The sequence below is a fragment of the Carcharodon carcharias genome (assembly GCF_017639515.1).
Source record: "Carcharodon carcharias isolate sCarCar2 chromosome 29 unlocalized genomic scaffold, sCarCar2.pri SUPER_29_unloc_15, whole genome shotgun sequence".
Lineage (NCBI taxonomy): Eukaryota > Metazoa > Chordata > Chondrichthyes > Lamniformes > Lamnidae > Carcharodon > Carcharodon carcharias.
In genome coordinates, this window is record NW_024470660.1 from 303,445 (window position 1) to 329,226 (window position 25,782).

Below are 25,782 nucleotides of genomic sequence, written 5' to 3' on the forward strand. Positions count from 1 at the left end.
CTGCTCTGTACTCTCGCTATTCCCTCCTTGAATGCCTCCCACTGCTCTGACACAGTTTTATCTGCAAATAGCTTCTCCCAGTCCACTTGGGCCAAATCATATCTCATCTTAGTAAAATTAGCCTTTCCCCAGTTTAGAATATTTATTCCCAGCACAAACTTATCCTTCTCTATAACTGTCCTAAATCCAATTGAGTTCCAGTCAGTATCTCCCCTACTGATACGCTTTCCAACTTCCCCGGCGCTTTTCCATATATTAGGTCCAGAACTGCCCCCTCCCTTGTTGAGCTTTCTATGCACAGGCTAAAAAAGTTCTCCTGGATGCAACTTCAGAATTTTTCTCCCTCCCTACCTTGCACACTAAAGCTGTCCCATTTAATATTTGGGTAGTTAAAATCTCCGAGTATTACTGCTTTATTTTTCTTACACATCTCTGAGATATGATCACATGTTGGATTGTCCATCTCTCCCTGACTGTTTGTTGGTTTTATATCTTGAGTCTATGAGTTCACTGGTTGAGTAAACGCGAATTGCACTCCTTCATATACACTTGTTATTTGATGATCGCTATCAATAACCAAGAGAGACCGACTTTAGAACAAGCTGATTATTTATTGCAAGAGGGCAGAGCACTAAATTCTTGCATGCTCCCATAACCACCTCCAGCTCTAGACTTACAGTTAACCAGAAGCCCGCACTGTACAATGATTGGACAGCACTGTCACATGGTTTATCCACTTGCATTCTCTTAACTGTACATGGAACTCCACTTTACCACATCCTTCCCCCTTTATTTAAAAAGTGCAGTTGACAAACTTAATAACAAGTGAACTAATTACACTAATAACTATTTACAAATCAAGTCTCTCAGGAGGCTTTCTTGCATGTTTCTCCTTCCAAATTTTGGGACCTGTCCTCTACATGTGGCACAGACTCAAGTGTAGATGAAGACTTCACTTCTTCTTGTGGGACCAGCGTTATTTTGGGGAAATGATCCATGTGTCGTTTACTGATACATGATAGGAGAGGGATCCAGTTACTGCATTCACCTCGCCTAACAGCCAATTGGACCCATCTCCATAGTTCATCGCGAGGACTGCAACTCCCACAGTGAAAGTTCTTTCCCACCATGGCCATTGTGCGTCTCTTGGCTTTTCTCCAGCCTCCTCTTTAAATTCGGCTGGATAAGGGTCAGGTGGGTGGGGAGATGTCTCTTCATTAGTAGTTCTGCAGGGCCAATGCTGGTCGTTGTTTGTGGCCTGGCCCAGTTTGTGAAGAGGAACCGGGACAATCTCGTGCCGATGGAATCCCCTTCCATCTTTCTCACCCTGGATTTAAAGGTTTGGATGCCCTGCTCAGCCCTGCCGTTCGATGCTGGGTGGTAGGGTGAGGGTTTGATATGGGTAATGAAGTGCTGAATAGTAACTGAGGGCTGTGGTCTCAGGTGGTTTCGAACAATTTTTATTCACTCGTTGAAAGTCTTCGAGTCGGAGATGGTCAGTGACGTGAGGTTGAGAATCAGCACGGACGTTTTGCTCCCACATGTGGATACAAGAATCCCCGTCTTCTTCTCCTCTCCTGTGATGTCATTAGCGGTAAAAAAGAACACTAGGCGTTCGACACACTGAGACCAGTCACCTGAAATGGGGTTGAATGGATCGACACGTCGGAACTGCAGCATCGTCAACGACTGCAAGGGGGCAGCGCTTCCGATGTCTTCCCAGTTAATGACCAATTCAGGTGTTTGTCTTACTGCAGCTTCCTTCACTGCCGTCGATCGATTCATCTTTTACCTTCCGCAGAGTTACCCGCTCTCTGGGGTCTCTTATAACATTGTGTCCACAGCCATTGTTCTTGCATGTACCTCTTTAAATGTATTGTTGCTTTAAGAGCTGTCACCTCTTTGTTAACTCCCTCTCTGTCGCTCTTGTCTTTTCTGTGCTGGGTTTCGTGCTCTCTTTGAGTTTTGGTGGGATCCCTGTGATCACGATTCTGCAGGGTTTTTTCCCCAAATTCTAAGTGCAGCACTGCTCCCTGCTCTGACTGCAGCCTATTTTATACCCTCCGTACAGATTCTCTTTCTAATGTTCTGCTCGCTGGCATTGTGGGTCCTCACTCAGGGGCTATGTTTTTAGCTGTGTTCATCCTCACCTCCAGTTTTATGTCTTGAGTCTCTGAATTCACCAGTCGAGTAAACTCGAATTGCACACCTCCATATACACTCGCTAGTTGATTCTTACTAACAATAACGGACAAAGACAGACATAAGAACAAACTGTGATTATTTATTGCAGCAGAGGACTGAACACTGAATCCTTGCGCACCCCCACAACCACCTCCACCTCGAGAAATACAGTTAACCAGTAGCCCAACCTGTCCAATGATTGCTCAGTACTGTCACATGGTTAGTCCGCTTGCATTCTCTTAAAGGTACATGGTGCTCCACTTGACCATAGAGGGCCTGAAGTATACAGCCAACAGTGTGTTTGCCTCAGCTCTGACCCACCTACAGTGCAGCACTCCCTCATTACTGACTCTCTAACAGTGCAATGCTCCCTCAGTACTGTCCCTCCCACATTGCAGTTCTCAATCAGAACTGACAGTCTGACTGTGCAGCACTCCATCAGCACTGCACCTGCTACAGTGCAGCTCTCCCTCAGCACTGACCCTCCGACAGTGCAGCACTCCCTCAGTGCTGAACTGAAGTGTCTGCCTGGATTATGTGCTTTGTGGTGAAGGAACCTTCATTGATGTCACACCTTTCACATTCTCAGAGTCTCTCAAAGTGCTTCACAGTCAATGTAAGCAACTGATCTTTATTTGTTTTCAGACGCACCACAGAATCTCTCAATTGCTTCTCTTGATGTGATTAATGCTTCATCAATCAATATAATTGAGGGGAATTCTGCAGTGATAATCTGCTCTGTCGAGAGCTTCCCAGCTTCTAACCTGACGTGGCGACATCTTAATGTCCCAAGGAACAGAACAAGTTCCAACAATGAGCTGTGGTTGGTGATTCCTCACGTTACATCCAGGGACACTGGAGACTATCAGTGTGTGGCAGAGAATGAACATGGAGCAGTGGAGAGGTTCATAACCATCAATGTGGAACGTGAGTTAATGCAAACTTCAACATCACTCACACACACACACAGACACACACACAGCAGCACACACACACACACACACTCACAAACACAAACACACACACACACACAGACACACACACACACACACACACACACAGCAACACACACACACAAGCAGACACACACACACACACAGCAACACACACACACACGCAAACACACACACACACAAACACACACATACATGCTCACACACAGCAACACACACACTCACACACAGCAACACACACACACACACACTCTCACACTCACACAAACATCACCTCATCTTGTGACTAGGCACTTTACAGATGGAGAGGAGAGAGGAAGAGAAGGGGCAGGTGTTGCAACTTCTGCAATTGCATGGGAAGGTGCCGTGAGAGGGGGATGAGTTGTTGGGGATGATGGACGAGTGGACCAGGGTGTCCTGGAGGGAATGGTCCCTGTGGAATGCTGACAGCGACGGGGCGGGGGTGAAGGGAAGATGTGTTTGGTTGTGGCATCATGCTGGAGTTTGCGGAAATGGCGGAGGACGATCCTTTGAATGCGGAGGCTGGTGGGGTGATAAGTGAGGACAAGGGGGAAACTATCATGGTTCTGGGAGGGAGAGGAAGGTGTGAGGGTGGATGCGTGGGAGATGGGCCAGACATGGTTGAGGGCCCCGTCACCCACCGTGGATGTGAAACCTCGGTTAATGAAGACGGAAGACATGTCAGAAGGGCTGTTTTGAAATGTGGCATCATCGGATCTGATACGACGGAGGCGAAGGAACTGAGAGAATGGGATGGAGTCCTTACAGGAAGAGGGGTGTGAGGAGCTGAATTCGAGGTCTGTGTGGGGGTCAGTGGGCTTGTAATGGATATTGGTGGACAGTCTATCACCAGAAGTTGAGATAGGGAGATCAAGGAAGGGAAGGGAAGTGTCAGTGATGAACCCTGTGAGAATGATAGAGGGGGGAAAATTGGAAGCAAAATTGACTCGGGGTCAGATTTTGTCCGAAGGACGTGAGAAATGATGGAGGGAATTCCAGAGGTTATGGTCCAGGCAGCTGAAGGCATGGCCGCCAATGGTGGAGCGATGGGAATGGGAGAATGTGCAAGAGGCTGGAATTGGAGGAGCGCAGAGATTTCGGAGAGCTGTGGGGTGTGGGGATTACCTGCTGATTGTTCTCTATCCTTGTTCCAGATCCCCCACAGGAGACGATGGTGTCCATCAGCAGATCCTCAGGTGGGATAAGAGAGGGAAGCAATATCACATTAACCTGCTCCAGTGAAAGTGTCCCACCGATATATCATTACACCTGGTTCAGGATCGAGGGGAACACCAGCACCCAGTTAAACACAAGTAGCCGCTCTCTCTCCTTCACTCCTGTAACACGGGAGAATGATGCAGGTTTCTACTGCACAGCGAGGAACCCAATGGGTAACAGCACCTCCAACATCACCCACCTGAACGTACAATGTAAACATTTTACTCCACCTGTCTCTGCTTAAAACTCAAACACTTTCTGTCTGAGGGCAGCTTCCTTGCTGTGGTTTAGCATAACTAGCATCACCTCCCTGCTTTTTTCACCCTGTGCCTCTCCAAGATACATAAGGAGATATTAGAACAGGGACTGAAAGCTCAGAGAAAGAGGCCGGATTTTAAGGAGTGCCTGAAATGAGGAGAGAGATAGAAATGGAGAGGTTTACGGAGGGAATTCCAGAGCTCGGGACCCAGGCAGCTGAAGGCACGGCCGCCAATGGTGGAGCGATAGGAATCGGGGGATGGTCAAGAGGCCAGAATTGGAGGAGCGCAGAGATCTCGGAGAGTTGTAGATGCTGGAGGAGATTACAGAGATAGGGAGGGTTGTAGGGGCTGGAGGAGATTACAGAGATAGGGAGGGTTGTTGGGGCTGGAGGAGGTAACAGAGATAGGGAGGGTTGTAGGGGCTGGAGGAGGTTACAGAGATAGGGAGGGTTGTATGGGCTGGAGGAGGTTACAGAGATAGGGAGGGTTGTAGGGGCTGGAGGAGGTAACAGAGATAGGGAGGGTTGTAGGGGCTGGAGGAGGTTACAGAGATAGGGAGGGTTGTGGGGGCTGGAGGCGGTTACAGAGATAGGGAGGGTTGTGGGGGCTGGAGGAGGTTACAGAGATAGGGAAGGTTGTGGGGGCTGGAGACGGTTACATAGGTAGGGAGGGGTGTAGGGATGGAAGGTTGTTGCGGAGTTAGCGAGTTTTATAGGGGCTGTAGGAGGTTACAGGGATAGGGACGGTTGTGAGGTTTGCAGGAGGTTACAGAGATATGGAGGGTTATAGATGTTGGTGGAGGTTACACTGATAAGGAGGGTTATAGGTGCTGAAGGAGGTAACAGAGATAGGGAGGGTTGTAGGGGCTGGAGGAGGTAACAGAGATAGGGAGGGGGTAAGGAGGAATTTGAAACAATGTGAATTTTAAAATTGTGGCATTGCCGGACCGGGAGCCAGTGTAGCTCAGTGACCAACAGGGAGTGATATGTGAACGGGACTCGGTGTGAGTTAGGACATGGGGACAGCAGAGTTTGGGATGAGCTTATGTTTATGGAGAGTGGAAGATGGGAGGTCGGGCAGGACAGTGTTGGGATAGTCGAGTGCGGAGGTAACAAAGGCAGGAATGAGTGTTTCAGTGTGAAGATTCTATCTTACGCTCTAACTTTGCTCTGACGTTCTCTCATTGTTGTCCTTCCCTCCTCAGATAAGCCGGAGATTTCCCAGCAGTCAGAGTGCACTCGGAGGTCAGAGGGGGTCACCTGCGTCTGTGTGGCCAACTCCAACCCACCCGGAGACCTCACCTGGCACCTGCCCAGTGCCAACATCAGTGGTAACCAAACACACGGAGGTTTTGTGTCCTGGCAGGTCAGAGATGGGCATCTGGTGACTGGTTCCCTCACCCTGATGAGACCCCAAGATGAGGGGGGAGTGATGGCATCCTGCTCGGTTCAAAACCCACACGGGGAAGCCATGTTCAAGGTGTATCTGTGGGTCAAAGGTGAGAGACTCGCTCAGGATCGATCTCCACTCAGCTGGATTGATCCCTAAACTCGAGAATTCCCTCCCTCAACCTCTCCACCTCTCTCTCTACCTCCTCTAAGATGCTCTTTACAACTTACCCCTTTGACCAAGCTTTGAATCACCTGACCTCATGTGACAATGGCAACACTTGGTCAGATTGGAGCCAGGCCGTTCAGGGGGTGATGTCAGGATGCACTTCTTCACACAAAGCGGAGTGGAAATCTGGAACTCTCTCCCCCAGATAAGCTGCTTCATTGGGTGCAAGACAGAAAGCTTTGACAAAATGTCCTTTCTCAGCAATACTCAGGTTCTCCTCCCAAACGACGAAATATTATATATAAGTATTACATAGATTACATCGAGAAAAATTATATATAAATGTTAAATAGATTACATCGAGAAACGCAACAGCTGATTTGTGCAGAGCAAGATCCCACAAACAATAGCGTGAAAATGAGGTGATAATTGATTATTTTACTGAGGTTATTTGATACATATATATAGAAATTAAAGATATAATTACACATTTAGGGAGGGAAACCCTTCCATTTGAACAGGTCTGGGTGTGTATGGGACTCCAGTCTCAAACACCAACATGGTTAACTCTTACCTGCCCTCTGAACTGCTCTCCCAGTTTGGGTCAAACCACTGGTTCAGGAGGAAGACTCCCCACCACCTTCTCAAGAGGAAACTAGGGATGGACAATAAATGTCAGCATTGCCCGAGAATGAGTATTTAAACATTGAGTGAGTGTATCGCTTCTCGAGATACATCGGAGCATCATTCTAAAAATGTAGTGCAGTAATTAATGGCTGTTTTTACAGGTAGAGACTCCAGTAAATGGACAGTAGGATTGCTCACGGCTGGGATCATGTTGAGTGTTTTACTGGCTGAAATCTTCATCTTCATCTGTGTGAGAAAGTACATCTGAAGATTTAACTTGATTTTAATATAAACATTTGATTAGGACTAATTGAACAGTTTTTACAAAGGGCCAGCACAGGCACGATGGGCTGAGTGGCTTCCTCCTGAGCTGTGAGATTTTAAATTCTTTCATTGAATGTGGCTGTCACTGGTGAGGCTGCCATTAATTACCCATCTCTAATTGCCCCTTGAGAAGGAGGTGGTGAGCTGCCTTCTTGACCCGCTGCAGTCCATGTGGTGTAGGTACACCCACAGTGCTGTTAGAGAGGGAGTTACAGGATTTTGACCCAGCGACAGTGAAGGAATGGTGATATATTTCCAAGTCAGGATGGTGAGTGACTTGGAGGGGAACTTCCAGGTGGTGGTGTTCCCATGTGTCTGCTGCCCTTGTCCTTCTAGATGGTAGAGATCGTGGGTTTGGAAGGTGCTGTCGAAGGAGCCTTGCTGAGTTGCTGCAGTGCATCTTGTAAATGGTACACACACTGCTGCCACTGTGTGTTCATGGTGGAGGGAGTGAATGTTTAATGTGGTGGATGGGGTGTCGATCAATCGGGCTGCTTTGTTGTGGATTGTGTCGAGATTCTTGATTCTGTGCTTTGTGCAGATGTGATTTAAACAGACAGTCCAGTCGTTGGTGTAAGGTTACAGTGGGCTCTGTGTCTGTGCTGCACTGACTCTCTGCTATATGATAACCACAGTGTGATATTGTGTTATTGCAGGAGAAAGGCAACGATGGAGGAGAGAGTTTCAGGGACCAGTGACATTGCATTGACCCCCAGTCCACTCTCTGTGAACCACCAGGTACAGGAGCTGTTTAGACTCACTCCAAAGCTTCAATCTCAGTGTGTAGACAACACGTGTCCCAGATTCCCAGCCCAGTTACCCACTGATTTGTACCTGTGGAGTCAGCAATGGTTCAGTATCATGCTGTCTCTCTGTTATGACACAGCAACTGGTAAAGGCTGTTGTTTAAAATCCCAGAGGGAAACTATAAACAAATGTCATAACCTATATTTCCCAGTGGAATGTTTGAGATGCAGCTCTAAATTCAGGAATAAGACTACCGGTTCTCGAGATGGGTTTATATCAAACTACATGAGACATTTATTAATGTACACAATTTAAACATATGCACATGTCTACAAGCTAGTATTATCATAACTTTTTAACAAATTCCCAAACTAATCTCCTCTAAGATAACCCATAGAATTTAAGCAGATTCCAGGCAAAGCTTTTTCACCTCAAAAATTCCAAATGAGGTTCCTTTCACTTTGGTTCCTTTGCAGACAGGTGTAGGCTTACAGATGCTTTGATGTTAGAAGCCTCTGCTCTGCACACACAAAACTGCTCAAGTTATATCCAGCGCTTCTCTTTGGATGTAAATTCTCATTGTATCATCAGGACCTTTGAACTCAATCTCTTCTAACAATAAATCCTCTGTCATAGTATCAATTTTATCAATAAAATAAATGTTGATTGGTTTAAGATTTCACTCTCAGGCTTTGAATGCTCTGTTTAAAAATACAAATTTTTATCCCTCAGTTTACATCTCAAAACTACTATGCATCAAAATACCCTGACTGGCTGGCTTTAATCCAGTTAAAACACACACAGACACACCCACAGACTAAACCCCTATGTGAATAAAAATAAGTTCCAATAACATGATACTCATTTATCGCATCATGCCAGTCTCTCTCTCTATCCCTACCTCCCTTTCTCTCTCTCTCTCTTTCTCTCTCTCTCATCCTCTCTCTGATTACAAGGTTCATGTTAATCAGCTTCACACCAGACACTTGAGTGCAGAATCCAAGCCGTCACTCACCAGAGCCATTACTGAGGGAGTGCGAGACTGTCAGAGGGTCAGTACTGAGGGAGTGCTGCACTGTCGGAGGGTCAGTAGTGAGGGAGAGCTGCACTGTCGGAGAGTCCGTACTGAGGGAGAGCTGCACTGTCGGAAGGTCAGTACTGAGGGAGCGCTGCACTGTCGGAGGGTCAGTACTGAGGGAGTGCTGCACTGTCGGAGGGTCAGTACTGAGGGAGTGCTGCACTGTCGAAGGGTCAGTACTGAGGGAGAGCTGCACTGTCGGAGGGTCAGTACTGAGGGAGTGCTGCACTGTCTGAGGGTCAGTACTGAGGGAGAGCTGCACTGTCGGAGGGTCAGTACTGAGGGAGTGCTGCACTGTCGGAGGGTCAGTACTGAGGGAGCGCTGCACTGTCGGAGGGTGAGTACTCAGGGAGAGCTGCACTGTCGGAGCGTCAGTACTGAGGGACTGCTGCACTGTCGGAGGGTCAGTACTGAGGGAGTGATACACTGTCTGAGGGTCAGTACTGAGGGAGTGCTGCACTGTCGGAGGGTCAGTACTGAGGGAGTGCTGCACTGTCGGAGGGTCAGTACTGAGGGAGTGCTGCACTGTCGGAGGGTCAGTACTGAGGGAGTGCTGCACTGTCGGAGGGTCAGTACTGAGGGAGTGCTGCACTGCCATAGGTGGTATCTTTCATTTGACATGAGAGAGAGGGTTAAACGCACTGAGACATGACTGACACTAACCATGCTGTACAATAATTTTACCCTATCAGGGCCAGTAAATGATGTGAGGATATCTTCTGTTTCCATTTCTCTGTAGGGTAAACAGAACGTGCTGATTACTGAGCCCCGGAACACAAACAGAGACACAACTGGCGACGGGGAGACCCCAGCTCCCTGGGGTCTCTCTGAAGGTGCAGTGGGAGGCGATGTTGTACATGGGAACCCCAACAAAACTGAAGAGTTTCTCTACGCCAACCCCCAAGTCTTGAGGATGTCCAGTGGTGATGGGTCTGTCCACAGGGAAGAGGAGACAGAATACGCAGAGATCAGGTTCGAGCATAACTGAATGCGAAATGGGGAGAGGGAGTGAGGAGGTGTGGGGGTGGGGGTAGGGATTGAGATTCCTGGGAACAGGAAACAACCCACTGGGGGAGAGTGGGGGGAGAGGGAGGAAGGGATGGAATTGGGCTGCGGTTGGTGTGGTTTGGAATGAAATGCTTCTCCAGAGAGGACTGGATGCTGAGCCATTGGGGACAGAGATTCACTGTCTCTCTCTCTCTCTCTCTCTCTCTCTCTCTCGCTCTCTCTCTCCCTCCCTCTCTCTCTCTCTCTCTCTCTCCCTCCCTGTCTCTGTCTTTCTTTCTGTGTCTGTCTCTCATTCACTATCTCCAGTTCCTCCTTTAAGATGCCCGTTAATAACTGACTTTGTTGACTCAGCTGTTGGTCTCATGTCCCTAATATCTCCTCATGTGCCTCAGAGTCAGGTGAAGATGTGACTACCAATCCCCGGATGAGCCTTGGGACATTTTGCTACATTGAAGGTGCTATATAAATGCAAGTAGTTGTAGTAACTCTGATCTGCTTCGATTAAGAATGGAACCACAAAGGCTCCTTCGACAGGGCGAGTGTGCAGCAGGCTCACAATAAATACATTGATTTGTGTGATTTTTAATTCGTTCATCGAATGTGTCTGTCACTGGTGATGTCAGCATTAATGCCCATCCCTAATTGCCCTTGAGAAGGTGTTGGTGAGCTGCCTTAATGACCTGCTGCGGTCCATGTGTTGTAGGTACACCCACAGTGCTGTTAGGGAGGGAGTTCCAGTATTTTGACCCAGCGACAGTGAAGGAACAGTGATATATTTCCAAGTCAGGATGGTGAGTGATTTGGAGGGGAACTTCCAGGTGGTGGTGTTCCCATGTGTCTGCTGCCCTTGTCCTTCTAGATGGTAGAGGTCGCGGGTTTGGAAGGTGCTGTTGAAGGAGCCTTGCTGAGTTGCTGCAGTGCATCTTGTAGATGGTACACACACTGCTGCCACTGTGTGTTTGTGGTGGAGGGAGTGAATGTTTAATGTGGTGGATGGGGTGTCGATCAATAGAGCTGCTTTGTCCTGGATGGTGTCAAGCTTCTTGATTCTGTGCTTTGTGCAGAACTGATTGAAAGAGACAGTCCAGTCGTTGGTGTAAGGTTACAGTGGGCTCTGTGTCTGTGCTGCACTGACTCTCTGCTATATGATAACCACAGTGTGATATTGTGTTATTTCAGGAGAAAGACAGCGATGGAGGAGAGAGTTTTAGGGACTAGTGACATCGCATTGACCCCCAGTTCACTCTCTGTGAAGCACCAGGTACAGGAGCTGTTTACACTCACTCCAAAGCTTCAATCTCAGTGTGTAGACAACACGTGTCCCAGATTCCCTGCCCAGTTACCCACTGATTTGTACCTGTGGAGTCAGCAATGGTTCAGTATCATGCTGTCTCTCTGTTATGACACAGCAACTGGTAAAGGCTGTTGTTTAAAATCCCAGAGGGAAACTTTAAACAACTGTCATAACCTATATTTCCCAGTGGAATGTTTGAGATGCAGCTCTAAATTCAGGAATAAGACCACCAGTTCTCGAGATGGGTTTATATCAATCTAGATGAGACATTTATTAATTTACACAAGTTAAACATATGCACATGGTTACAAACTAGTATTATCATAACTTTTTAACAATTTTTCAAACTAATCTCCTCTAAGACAACACATAGAATTTAAGCAGACACCAGGCAAAGCATTTTCACCTCACAAATTCCAAATGAGGTTCCTTTCACTTTGGTTCCTTTGCAGACAGGTGTAGGCTTACAGCTGCTTTGATGTTACAAGCCTCTGCTCTGCACACACAAAACTGCTCAAGTTATACCCAGCGCTTGAGTGTAAAGAAGATGGAGATTGATAGGCTCTTGATTGGTAAGGGGATCAAACGTTAGGAGCGAAGGTGGGAGAATGGGGTTTTTGAAACATATCAGCCATGTATGAATGGTGGAGCAGACTCGATGGACCGAATGGTCTAATTTCTCCTCCTATGTCTTAGTCTTATGGCTTCTCTTTGAAGGTAAATTCGCAATGTATCATCAGGACCTTTGAACTCCATATAACAATAAATCCCCTTTCATCGTATCAATTTTATTAGTAATATAAACGTTGATTGGTTTAAGATTTCACTCTCAGGCTTTGAATGCTTTATTTAAAAATGCAAATTACCACTTTACCTCTTTGTTTACATCTCAAAACTACTATACATCAAAGCACACAGACTGGCTGGCTTTAATCCAATTAAAATATTCACAGACACACACAAATACTAAATCTCTGTTTAAAAAGACAGTTTGCAATTACAATACAAACATTAATAGATTAATAACACTCTGTCTCTATCCCTCCTCTATCCCTCACTCTCATCCTCTCTCTGATTACAAGGTTCATGTTATTGAGCCTCACACCAGGCACCTGAGTGCAGAATCCAAGCCGTCACTCGCCAGAGCCATTACCGATTGAGTGTGAGACTGAGTGTCAGTACTGAGGGAGTGCTGCCCTGTCGGAGGATCAGTACTGAGGGAGTGCTGCGCTGACAGTGGGTCAGTACTGAGGGAGTGCTGCGCTGACAGAGGGTCAGTACTGAGGGAGTGCTGCACTGTTGGAGGGTCAGTACTGAGGGAGCGCTGCACTGTTGGAGGGTCAGTACTGAGGGAGTGCTGCACTGTCGGAGGGTCAGTACTGAGGGAGTGCTGCACTGTTGGACAGTCAGTACTGAGGGAGTGCTGCACTGTAGGAGGGTCAGTACTGAGGGAGTGCTGCACTGTTGGAGGGTCAGTACTGAGGGAGTGCTGCACTGCCCTAGGTGGTTTCTTTTATACGATATGAGAGAGAGAATTAAACGAGTCTGCACAATAATTTAACCCTATCAGTGCCATTAAATGATGTGAGGATATCTTCTGTTTCCATTTCTCTGTAGCGTAAACAGAACGTGCTGATTACTGAGCCCCAGGACACAACCAGAGACACAACTAGTGAGGGGGAGACCCCAGCTCCCCGGGATCTCTCTGAAGGTCCAGTGGGAGGCGATGCTGGACATGGGAACTCCGACAAACCAGACGAGCTTCTCTACGCCACCATCAACTTTTCAAAGCTGCCCAGCGGTGACAGGACTGTGCACAGGAGCGAGGACACGGAATACGCACAGATCAGGTTCCAGAAAAACTGAGTGTGAAACAGGGACCGAGGCTGTGGGGTGTGTGCAGCCAACATGGCCAAATAGTAATGAACAGAAATATGATGTTGCTCAACTTTTTTTTTATCTGTTCTGAGTGAGCTTTCTGAATGCTGCACCTTTTTCCATGCTGTAAAAGATTGTGAGAAGCTTATGAATTATGTATAATGTTACATCTGTTAATACAAGGTGAGGTGAGAGTGACTGCCTTTGACATCAAGGCTGCATTTGACCGAGTGTGGCATCTAGGATCCCGAGCAAAACTGGAGTCAATGGGAATCAGGGGTGGGACGAAAGTATAATAATTTACATAATATTTTCCTGGTTTGTTGTAAACTAGGTTTATGGGTGTGAGTGTAGATGGGTCTGTCTGTGTGGCTTAATTATATCTGGAGTCAGGTAGACTGCAAGTTTGAGATTATCAAAAGAAGCTAGGTGTAGAAATGTACATGAAACGCTAATGAGTGAACATGGAGGCTGTAATGTGTGAAGGGAATTTGCATTTTTAGATAAGTGATGGGATTGTTTGAATTTCAAAGAGCTGTTGGTCTGTTTACAACGAGGCCGATAAGTAAGGTTAAGCAGTGTTTTTATTTTTTCCCAAAGGTTATTGACAACATTGGCAGCATTAAAATTTTTATATTATGGGAAATTTATAATTCCAAAGACATATGGAACAATGAAATTTACATATCAAAGAGAGAGAAACAGAAACAAAGGAGAATGAAAGGCTATTTTGGGGACCATGTAAAATCTAACAAGAGTGTGTGAATCAGACTTGAAGAAGCCTCCAGGCATTTGTCCATAGGTCTGTTATGTTCAGTGACTATAGATCGAGAAAGCCATTTGGAATTCCACTCTCAAGTGTGTACTGTGTTAACTTGCTGGTTCTGTTTTTAAATCTGAAATCTATTTTGGACTGTTGCCTTAAACGGGGTTGTACTACTCACCTCCAGACTCCCCAATGCCTGTCCAGCATCTTCAAGGTTAATTAGGAAGTTTAGGATTTGTTATAATAGTAACCGTATCCTTATGTGTGTGCTTGAAATCTTGTATTTTGTTAATAAATAAGAAAATTTAATTTTTAAGATCTCTAAATGTCTTGATCAACACATTACTCCTGAATTCAGTGCACACATCTCATAATAAATACAAATTGCAAAACCGTTGTGATAGTGTGACCAAGTTTCCCTTGTGGATTTGGTCCCCCTGGCACACATCATCTACCACATCATAACAGAGGGAAAACTCTCCACTGGTTGGAGCCATACCCAGCACAAAGGAAGATAGTTGTGGATGTTGGAGGTCAATCATCTCAGTTCCAGGACATCACTGCAGGAGTTCCTCAGGGTAGTGTCCGAGGCCCAACCATCTTCAGCTGCTTCATCAATGACCTTCCTTCCATCATAAGGACAGAAGTGTGGATGTTCACTGATGATTGCACATTGTTCAGCATCATTCACGGTTCCTCAGATACTGAAGCAGTCCTTGTCCAAATGCAGCAAGACCTGGACAATATCCAGGCTTGCGCTGACAAGTGTCAGGCAATGACCATCTCCAATAAGAGAGAATCTAACCATCGCACCTTGATGTTCAATGGCATTACCATTGCTGAATCCCCCACTATCAACATCCTGGGGATTACCATTGACCAGAAACTGAACTGGACTAGCCATAAAAACACTGTGGCTACAAGAGCAGGTCAGAGGCTGGGAATCATGCAGTGAGTAACTCACTCCAGACTCCCCAAAGCCTGTCCACCGCCTTCAAGGCACATGTCAGGAGTGTGATGGAAGACTCTCCACTTGCCTGGATGAGTGCAGCTCCAACAAGATTCAATAAACTCAACACCACTCAGGACAAAGCAGCCCCACTACATTGGCACCCCATCCACAAACATTCACTCTCTGCACAACTGACACACAGTAGCCGCAGTGTGTACCATCTACAAGGTGCACTGCAGGAACTCACCAAAACTCCTTAGACAGCACCTTCAAACACACGACCACTACCATCTCAAAGTACAGGGCAGCAGATACATGGTAACACCACCACCTGGAAGTTACCCTCCAAGTCACTCACCATCCTGACTTGGAAATATATCGGCCATTCCCTCACTGTCACTGGGTCAAAATCCTGCAACTCCCTCCCTAACAGCTCTGTGGGTGTACCTACACCACATCGACTGCAACTGTTCAAGAAGGCAGCTCACCACCACCTTCTCAAGGGCAATTAGGGATGGGCAATAATTCTGGCCTAGCCAGTACTGCCCATATTCCATAAATGAATATAAAAAACAAGCAATTAAAATGCTCAGACATTTCTGTACATTGTTTATCCAATGAAATACCATTCTCTGATGAATAATTCCATTCTCCAAGGCACCATTTCCTGTTATCACATGCCCTTTTCATTATTTACAATCATGTACCTTCATTTGTAATGTAACATTCCCATGTAAACATGTCACACTGTAGTTACACCCTCCTGCCAATGGCGGTGCTCTAGTGTCATAATTTTACCTCTCAGAGGCTGGAGGAAATATGCCCACTGTGTTTACAATATTAGAAACACTCAGGGGTGACCAGGGGATTCTTTAGGTCATGTTTACGATGTTGTTAAGATACAAGGGGCCAGTGGGATTTTTCCTACTGCGTTTACAATGTTGTTAAGACAGGATTCGGGTGAAAGATGACCTTCAACCCATCATCCCTCTCATGCCGAGAGGGAACAATAGCCTTAAGACAGGTCCTGGCAGTTTGTGGGAACAGTCCCTGTGCCCGATTGGATAGGCTCAAAGTGAACCCAATGTTGGGTCTTGAGCCTCAAGATCCTGGAACAGGCACAGAGTGGACACCTCGGATGGATGTCAAAAACCCCATGGACACTTCTCGGGCAAAGTGTAGGGGGTGGGTACAGTGTCGGGTGGGGTAGTTATCCCCAGTGTCCTGGGACCAATATTTATCCCTAAACCAACATCATTAAAAAGAACAGATGTTCTGGGTCTGTATCCCACTGCTGTTTGTGGGATCCTGCTGTGCAGAAAATGTCTGCCCTGTTTCCTACGTTTCAACAGCATCCACTGTTCAAAAACATTTCTCAGGGAATGAAGGACTATCTTTGACGTGCGGATCCCCGTTGTAATGTAGGAAACACCACAGTCAATTTGCGCACAGCAAGCTCCCACAAACAGCAATGTGAGAATGACCCAGATCATCTGTTTTTAGGGATGTTAGTTGGGGGTAAATATTGGCCCCAGTATTCTAAGGCACTCGATACAGGGTTGAATTTAAGAAGTTTTTGAAGTGTGCGGCACAGTTTTCTAAAGCTTCTCTCAGACCCCACCTGTAGTCACTGGGTTCAGTCCTGGACCCTGCTCCTCAGGGAGGGGATATTGTCCTCGGAGGGGCTGCAGCCCAGAGTCACCAGAACGATCCCGGGGCTGAAAGGGTTAAATCCCGAGGACAGGTTGCACAGACCAGGCTTGTGTTTCCTCGAGTCTCGAAGATTAAGGGGTGATCTAATCGAGGGGTTTAAGATGATTAAAGGATTCGATGGGGTCGATAAGGAGAAACTATTTCCCCCGATGGTGGGGGTGAGGTGAGGGGGGGTCCAGAACAAGGGGGCAGAAACTTATAATTGCAGCCAGGCCGTTCAGGGGGTGATGTCAGGAAGCACTTCTTCACACAAAGGGGGGGTGGGTGGAAATCTGGAACTCTCTCCCCCAGAAAAAGCTGTCGAGACTGGGAGGGGTCAATTGTAAATTTCAAAACTGAGATTGAGAGATTTTTGTTGGGTCGGGGGGGGTTAAGGGTCACGGAACCGAGGCGGGTGGATGGGGTTAAGATACAGATCGGCCGTGATCTAGTCAAATAGAGAAGGAGGTTAGAGGGGCTGAATGGCCTCTTCCTGTTCCTGTGCATCAGGCTCGATAGGGCTGAATGGCGTCAGTGACAGGGAAGGAATGGCGGTATAGCTCCGAGTCAGGGTGGTGTGTGGCTGCGAGGGGAACTTGCAGGTGATGGTGACCCTGGTGCTTCGAGGTGATGGAGGTCGCGGAGGAGGTTGAAGCTTCTGTTCATTTGCAAAATGGATGAGGAGGGGGATGAGAAGGGGATGAGGAGGGGATGAGGAGGGGGATGAGGAGGGGGATGAGGAGGAGATGAGGATGGAGGTGAGGAGTGGATGAGGAGGGGGATGAGGAGGGGATGAGGAGGGAGATGAGGAGGGAAATGAGGATGCGGATGAGGAGGGGGATGAGGAGGGGGATGAGGAGGGGGATGAGGAGGGGTATGAGGAGGGGGATGAGGAGGGGAGGAGGAGGGGGATGAGGAGGGAGATGAGGAGGAGGATGAGGAGGGGGATGAGGAGGGGGATGAGGAGGGGGGTGAGGAGGAGGATGAAAAGGGGAATGAGGAAGGAGATGAGGAAAGAAATGAGGTGGGGATGAGGAGAAGGATGAGGAGGGGAGGAGGAGGGGATGAGGAGGGGTATGAGGAGGGGATGAGGAGGGGGATGAGGAGGGGATGAGGTGGGGGATGAGGAGGAGGATGAGGAGGGGAGGAGGAGGGGGAATGAGGAGGGGAGGAGGAGGGGATGAGGAGGGGGATGAGGAGGGGTATGAGGAGTGGAATGAGGAGGGAGATGAGGAGGGAGTTGCGCAGGGGGATGAGGAGGGGATGAGGAGGGGGATGAGGAGCGGATGAGGTGGGGAATGAGGAGGAGGATGAGGAGGGGAGGAGGAGGGGATGAGGAGGGGATGAGTAGGGTGATGAGGAGGGGGATGAAAAGGGGGGATGAGGAGGGGGATGAGGAGGAGGATGAGGAGGTGGATGAGGAAGGACATGAGGAGGGGATGAGGAGGGCGATGAGGAGGGAGTTGAGGAGGGGTTGAGGAGGGGGATCAGGAGGGGTATCAGGAGGGGGATGAGGAGGAGGAGGAGGAGGGGATGAGGAGGGGGATCAGGAGGGGTATGAGGAGGAGGAGGGGATGAGGAGGGGGATTAGGAGTGGGATGAGGGGGTTGAGGAGGGGGATCAGGAAAGGGATGAGGAGGAGGAGGAGGAGGAGGGGATGAGGAGGTGGATCAGGAGGGGGAGGAGGAGGAGGAGGGGATGAGGAGTGGGATGAGGAGGGGGATGAGGAGGGGTATGAGGAGGGGTATGAGGAGGGGGATGAGGAGGGAGATGAGGAGGGAGTTGCGCAGGGGGATGAGGAGGGGATGAGGAGGATGAGGAGGGGAGGAGGAGGGGGATGAGGAGGGGATAAGGAGGGTGATGAGGAGGAGGATGAGGAGGGGATGAGGAGGGAGATGAGGAGGGGATGAGGTGGGGATGAGGAGGAGGATGAGGAGGGGAGGAGGAGGGGGATGAGGAGGGGATGAGGAGGAGGATGAGGAGGGGATGAGGAGGGGGATGAGGAGGGGGATGAGGAGGGGGATGAGGAGGAGGATGAGGAAGGGATGAGGAGGGAGATGAGGAGGGGGATGAGGAGGGGATGAGGAGGAGGATGAGGAGGGGATGAGGAGGGGGATGAGGAGGGGGATGAGGAGGGGGATGAGGAGGAGGATGAGGAAGGGATGAGGAGGGAGATGAGGAGGGGGATGAGGAGTGGATGAGGAAGGGGATGAGGAGGGAGATGAGGAGGGAGATGAGGAGGGGGATGAGGAGGGAGATGAGGAGGGGGATGAGGAGGGGAGGAGGAGGGGGATGAGGAGGGAGATGAGGAGGGAGATGAGGAGGGAGATGAGGAGTGGGATGAGGAGGGGGATGAGGAAGGGGATGAGGCGGGGATGAGGAGGAGGGGGATGAGGAGTGGATGAGGAGGGAGATGAGGAGGGAGATGAGGAGGGGGATGAGGAGGGGAATGAGGAGGGGGATGAGGAGGGAGATGAGGAGGGGATGAGGAGGGAGATGAGGAGGGAGATGGGGAGGGAGATGAGGAGGGGAATGAGGAGGGGAAGAGGAGGGAGATGAGGAGGGAGATGAGGAGGGGGATGAGGAGGGGATGTGGTGGGGGATGAGGAGGGGGATGAGGAGGGGGATGAGGAGAGGGATGAGGAGGATGAGGAGGGAGATGAGGAGGGAGATGAGGAGGGAGATGTGGAGGGGATGAGGAGGGAGATGAGGAGGGGGATGAGGAGGGGGATGAGGAGGGGGATGAGGAGGGGATGAGGAGGGGATGAGGAGGGGATGAGGAGGGAGATGAGGAGGGAGATGAGGAGGGAGATGAGGAGGGGATGAGGAGGGAGATGAGGAGGGAGATGAGGAGGGAGATGAGGAGGGGATGAGGAGGGGGATGAGGAGGGAGATGAGGAGGGAGATGAGGAGGGGGATGAGGAGGGGGATGAGGAGGGGGATGAGGAGGGGATGAGGAGGGGATGAGGAGGGGATGAGGAGGGGATGAGGAGGGGATGAGGAGGGGATGAGGAGGGGATGAGGAGGGGATGAGGAGGGGATGAGGAGGGGATGAGGAGGGGATGAGGAGGGGGATGAGGAGGGGGATGAGGAGGGGATGAGGAGGGGATGAGGAGGGGGATGAGGAGGGGGAGGGGGAGGAGGAGCCTCTGTCCGTGTGGAAGATTCTGGAAGGGATGAGGGTGAGGAAGTGGCCAATGACAGAGCAGCTGGGGGGCGTGGCCATGTAACCAGGGCTGCCCCTGTGTGGGGCGGGGTCATCGCCAGACGCTCCTTGTGTAAAAACAGATTCTCATAAGCTCCTCCCATCTCCCAATTGCTCTCAGCCAATCCCTGGGGAGACCCTCCCACATAAAGAAGCTCGTCCATTGTCCCCACCATTACTCAAGGGACTGCCCCTCCCCCACAGGGACTTCACCATTGATGGGAAAGCCCATGATGGGCCGAAGGTTCCAGGCTCAGGTAACAGGCGGACAGAGTTTACAGTCGGACACTCGCCTGACAAGACGACGACGTCTCCCCCGAGGCACAGGGACTTCACCATTGACCACCCACCTCTCAAATGGGCCTTTCTGAAGGCCCCGCTTTTTATCGGTGCCCGAGGGACCCGACCCCCACCGGACCCTCCCCTGACCCCTCACCGCTCCGGGGTCACCCAGTCGGACTGCTATTCTAGACCACATCACCCCCTCCCCCCCACCTCCACCCACACCCACACCCACCCCCACACCCACCCCCACCCCCAACCCCACACCTCCACACCCACCACCCCGACCCCCACCCCAATCCCCAGCCCCACACCCACCCCAATCCCCACCCCCACCCCACACCCACCCCAATCCCCAACCCCACCACCCCCACACCCACCCCCACCACCACCACCCTGACCCCCACCCCCACACCCCCTCCCCCACCATACCCACCACCACCCCTTCCCCCAGCACCATGCCCGACCCACCCACACCCCCCGACCCCCGGACCACACATCGGAATCTGGGACTGACATGTTTAGAGTTGGAGTTGGTGGAGTCGGGAATTCTGCCGTCTCTGTGTCCCCCGACCCGGGAGTGAAAATCCGGCCTTAACTTCCACTTTCTAGTGTCTGAGACAAGAGGCAATGAGTGAGTGGGCTGACGGACAGGATTAATGCTGTTAATCTGTGTTTGAGGGGCTGTGAATTCTCGGGGGACTAGTTACTCTCTGAGCTGCAGCTTCCAAATCCTTATTTGGTGCCGTGCATGTGGGGTTGGAAGATTTTTTTTAAAACCACAGGCAGTTCATAGAAACCCACAGGAAACCCACAGAGAGACAGTCACTGGGAAACACACTCACTCCTTGTGGTTTCACCTTTTAACCACATCCTGTCTGTGTGGCTCAAATGTTAAACGCATCGGCCACACTCAGGGAGGTTTCACTCTGTGAATCACTCACTCTCTCTCACAAACATAGACACACACACACACACACACACAGACACACACACACACAGGCACACACAGACACACACATACACATATACATACACACATACACAGAGACACAAACGCACTCACTCACACACACACTCACTTACACACACAGACATGCACACACACATGCACAAACACACATAGAAACGCTCACACACTTACAGACAGACACAAACACACACATTCTCACATACACACATTCAGTCACACACTCACTCACACACATGCACAAACACACACAAAGACAATATCCCAATGACAGCAAACTGCGATTAAGAGCTTCCTACAACTTAACTTAAAGACCAAAGACATATTGTGCTGTCTAAAAGTGACCTGTCTTTCAAAGAAATACAAGATTGTACACAGATCAAAAATGGCTGACACAAGTCATCTGATTGCTGATACTGTGAAGTTGATCACTTCTCTGGAAAGGTTCAAATGAATTACACTGCAGACCTGTTGCATGGAAGTCCACGCCTGGGGTGTGTCAGGGTCCACTTCAAACAGGGACACTCTTAAAAGGAAGGCATTGAAATGCGAAGTGCTGGACTTTGATCAGCTGTAGTTCTATCAAAACAGTAGGAAATGCTCACCAAGCGGATAATCATCAACCATTCAAAACCCCCTGTGGAGGATGCAATACCCACATCTCCTGTTGATTAAATCTTGAAATGCATCAAATGTTTTGGAGATGCAAAGATAAAAAATGGGAATACTTGGCCTATCACAATGAATGCAAAACATGCTGATTGAATTCCCTTCAGGAATATACAGACAGGAGTTTAACAAATGGTTCTGCCAAGCAGATATAAGAGAAAGGAGGAGGTAAAAGAAATATGGCAGTCATCTAAAAACCCTGCTAGAAAAGAACAGAAATGATTTCTCCCTCTCTCCTTGTCTCTCTCTCTCTTCCCCCTTCTTTCTCTCTCTCTGTCTGAAGCTAACAGAATGTCTTCAATAATGTGCAAGTCTGAGCCAGAAGAAATACAGGATTCTACAGCAAACCAACTAATTTAAAACAGCTTCAACCTTCACAAACTATGCTGCAGTATAAGCTAATAACTCTTAATTTTTTTATTGGACTCCATAATTATTTTACCTCTGATATCTGTGTGTGTGTTTGTGTGTGTTTGTGTGTGTTTGTGTGTGTGTGTGTGTGTGTGTGTGTACCTTCCTGTGTGAGCGTGTGTGTGTGTCTGTGCCTGTCTGTGTGTGGGTGTCAGTGTGGTATGTGTCTGTGCTCATCTGTGTTTGTTTGCGTTTGTGTGTGTATGCGTGTGCACCTGTGTGTCTGTCTGTGTAGGCCTGTGTGTGAGCGTGTGTATGTGTGCCTGTGTGTGAGCGTGTGCATGACTTGTTATGGAAATTGCATTTGGGGGAAACTATATTTTAAACCCTTTTTCCAACCAAGCATGGGGGTTTGAATAGAAAGGGAGCCAGTTCACTCCCCGTCACCCAGTTGTAACAACATTCACACACACACACACTCTCACACACACATTCTCACACACACACACACACACACACACACCCACATCCACATACCCACACACAAACACACACAAACAAAGATAATGTCCCAATGACAGGAAACTGCGACTGAGTGACAGCATGTCAGGAATATATAATAATCTCCATAATGTTATTGGAATTTATTGTAAAATAGAGTCCATGTCTCTGTGTCCACATGTGTCTGTGATGAGATTCTATGAGACTTATTGGAATTAGAGGAAGCTTGTCTGGGTGTTTTGATGTAAGAAGAGAAGTTAGGTTTGAACTGTTAATTAGGTAAACATGGGGAAGTTTTAGAATGTGAAGTGTAAAGGGGGCAATTTGCATTTTAAATTAAACCAAACGAGATTGTTTTCAAAGGAGAGAAATGTGTCACCGAGCCAGGTGAAGATAAGAAACAGTGTGTTTATTTTTGCCAAAGATTACTGGTAAAACTTAGGGCTATGAGAGATTTGTATTATTACAAAAATAAAGTCCAAAGACAAAGGGAAACAATGGGAATTTGCATTCAAAGGGGAAGATATGTATCAAGGAGTGAAGGCTGTGTGTAAGGGTTGGTGATTTTAAGATCTTACAATGATGAAAAGCCTTCAGACTGCATGTACCAAATTGCTGCCTCCAGGGACTGAAGTTAAGAGAATTCACTTTGAACTCAACTGTTCAGAGTATAAAAACAAAAAAACTGCGGATGCTGGAAATCCAAAACAAAAACAGAATTACCTGGAAAAACTCAGCAGGTCTGGCAGCATCGGCGGAGAAGAAAAGAGTTGACGTTTCGAGTCCTCATGGTCCTTCGACAGAACTATCATTTACTGTTCCTGGGACATTTAAAATCTCTGTGTTTTACTGTTGCCTTAACAGAGCTAACAGAGCTTCTTCAACAAAATGCAGATCAGAATCAAATCACCACCAGGATGCCACAGGTAACCAATTAACTTTGAACATTTGCAAACTTCAACAATCTAAGCCTCAAAGACAAGCAAAGGTATTAATCATATATTCTTTCACATTTTTGTCGGACTCTAACTTTTTAATTCTGACGTGTGTAAATGGAAGTTAAATTAATTAAGTGATTTAGAAGTTATTATAGTAGTAATTTATAGACAGATGTGTATGCTTAAAAATCATTTTTTTCTTGTTAATCAATGTTTAATTTAGTTTTATAAAATCCTTTTACACTGAAAAAAGGGTGAACTCTATTGTAAAGTGCTTTGGGACATCCAGAGATCATGCTATACAGAAGAGATTTGACTGGAGTAGCAAGTGTTTTCCTTACAGGAGAATGAGTCCCCAGGGTTGTAGAGTCAATCCTGTCAGATGAATGACTAACTGGAGACACTTCAGGGAGCTGATGTAATTCTGGAAATGTTCAGTTTACCAGGATTGGAGGAGAGATGATCTCCCTCTCCTGACTGTATCAGACAAGTGGTGAACCTGTTGAGGTGAACAGAATTATCTGTTAAACCTCTTAACCTCATTACCACTGAATTCAAAGCCCACATCTCAAAACATACAAATTAGTTGTGACAGTTGTTTCAAGTTTCCCTCCGGGATTTGAACAGCTCAGCATTTACCATCTGTTATGTCATAACAGAGCTTCCTTCAACTTAATTAAAGTGCCAAAAACATATTGAACTGTTTAAAGGAGACCTGTTTTTCAAAAGTACAAAATTAGGCACTGATCGAAAATGGCTGTCACGAGTCACCTGATTGCTGATACTGCAAACTTGATCACTTCTCTGGAAAGCTTCAAATGAATTGCACCAGACATATTGCATGAAAGCTCTCACTGAGGTGTGTCAGGGTCCACTTGAAACAGGGGCTCCCTTAAAAATACAAAGTGCTGGGCTTTGATCACTGTAGGTCTATAAAGGTAATGGGTCCTGCTCACCATGCAGATATTCATCAATCATTCAAAACCCCTTGTGGAGGATGAAATGTCTCCATATCCTGTTGATTTATATCTTGAAATGCATCAAATGTTTCAGAGATGCAAAGATCAAAAAATGGGATTACTTGGCCTATAACAATGAATGCAAGACATGCTGAATGAATTCCCTTTTGGGAATATACAGACAGGAGTTTAACAACAGGTTCTGTCAAGCAGATATAAGAAAAAGTAAGAGGAAAAAGAAAGATGGCTGTCACCCAAAAACACTGCTGGAAAAGAGTAGAAATTATCTCTCTCCCTCTCTCTTTCTGAAGCTAACAGAGCATCTTCAACAAAGTTCAAATCTGAATCAAAGCAACACAAGGATGCCACAGGAAACCAATCAACTTTGCAAGCTTCAACAATCTCCACCTCAAAGACAAGCAAAGGTATCAATCATATATTCTTTTAAATTTTTATTGGACTCTAACTTTTTATTTCTTGTGTGTGTGTGTGTGTGTGTGTGTGTGAGTGTGTGTCTGTCTGTCTGCCTGTCTGTGTGAGTATGAGTGTGTCTGCCTGTGCGAGCGTGTGTCAGTGTGAACATGTGTGAGTTTGTGTGTGTGTCTGCGTGAGTCTATGTGTCTGTGTCTGTGTGAACTTGTGTGTGTGTGTGTGTCTGTGTGAACATTTGTGTGTGTGTATGTGTCTGTGTGTCTGTGTGTGTCTGTGTGTCTGTGTGTCTGTGTGTGTGTGTGCGTGTGTGTGTGTGTCTGTGTGTGCATCTGTGTGTGTATCTGTGTGCGTGTGTGTGAGTGTGTGTGTGTGTATGTGTGTGTGTCTGTGTGAGTGTGTGTGTGTGTGTGTGTGTGTGTGTGTGAGTCTGTGTGTGTATCTGTGTGCGTGTGTATTGTCGCATCTTTATTATGAACGTTATTTAAAAATAGTGATCACACAAGCCTGGTTTCTAAGGAAATGAAACTGCAAACAATTTACAGTAAAGTGAAACGTACAGGAATAATCTATTTATTTTGAGCTGATGATATATAATTATACATGAGGCATGTTGCTAATTTCAAACATCATCTGAAATATGGCAGGTCTGACAGAGCAGCATTCCCTCAGCGCTCACCGTCCGACAGTGCAGCACTCCCTCAGCACCTAGCCTCCGACAGTGCAGCACTCCCTCAGTACTGACCCTCCGACAATGCAGCACTCCCTCAGTACTGACCCTCTGACAGTTCAGTACTGCCTCAGTACTGCCTCATTACTGACCCTTTGATAGAGCAGAGCTCCCTCAGTACTGACCTCCTGAGAGTGCAGCACTCCCTCAGTACTGACCCTCCGACAGTGCAGCACTCCCTCAGTACTG

General features: G+C 47.9%; 1 protein-coding gene across 1 annotated transcript in view; it reads left to right on the top strand.

Annotated features, from left to right (window-relative positions):
• Window positions 1–3,029: 3,029 nt before the first annotated feature.
• LOC121274000 overlaps window positions 3,030–25,782 on the top strand; it is a gene marked incomplete at its 5' end in the record, with an annotated part of 117,268 nt that continues 94,515 nt past the window's right edge. Inside the window, 6 exons of the mRNA XM_041181134.1 lie at window positions 3,030–3,111; window positions 4,313–4,588; window positions 5,841–6,134; window positions 6,982–7,078; window positions 11,157–11,238; window positions 12,889–13,072. Coding sequence (XP_041037068.1) covers window positions 3,030–3,111; window positions 4,313–4,588; window positions 5,841–6,134; window positions 6,982–7,078; window positions 11,157–11,238; window positions 12,889–13,072 — 1,015 coding nt within the window. The remainder of the gene's footprint in view (window positions 3,112–4,312; window positions 4,589–5,840; window positions 6,135–6,981; window positions 7,079–11,156; window positions 11,239–12,888; window positions 13,073–25,782) is intronic.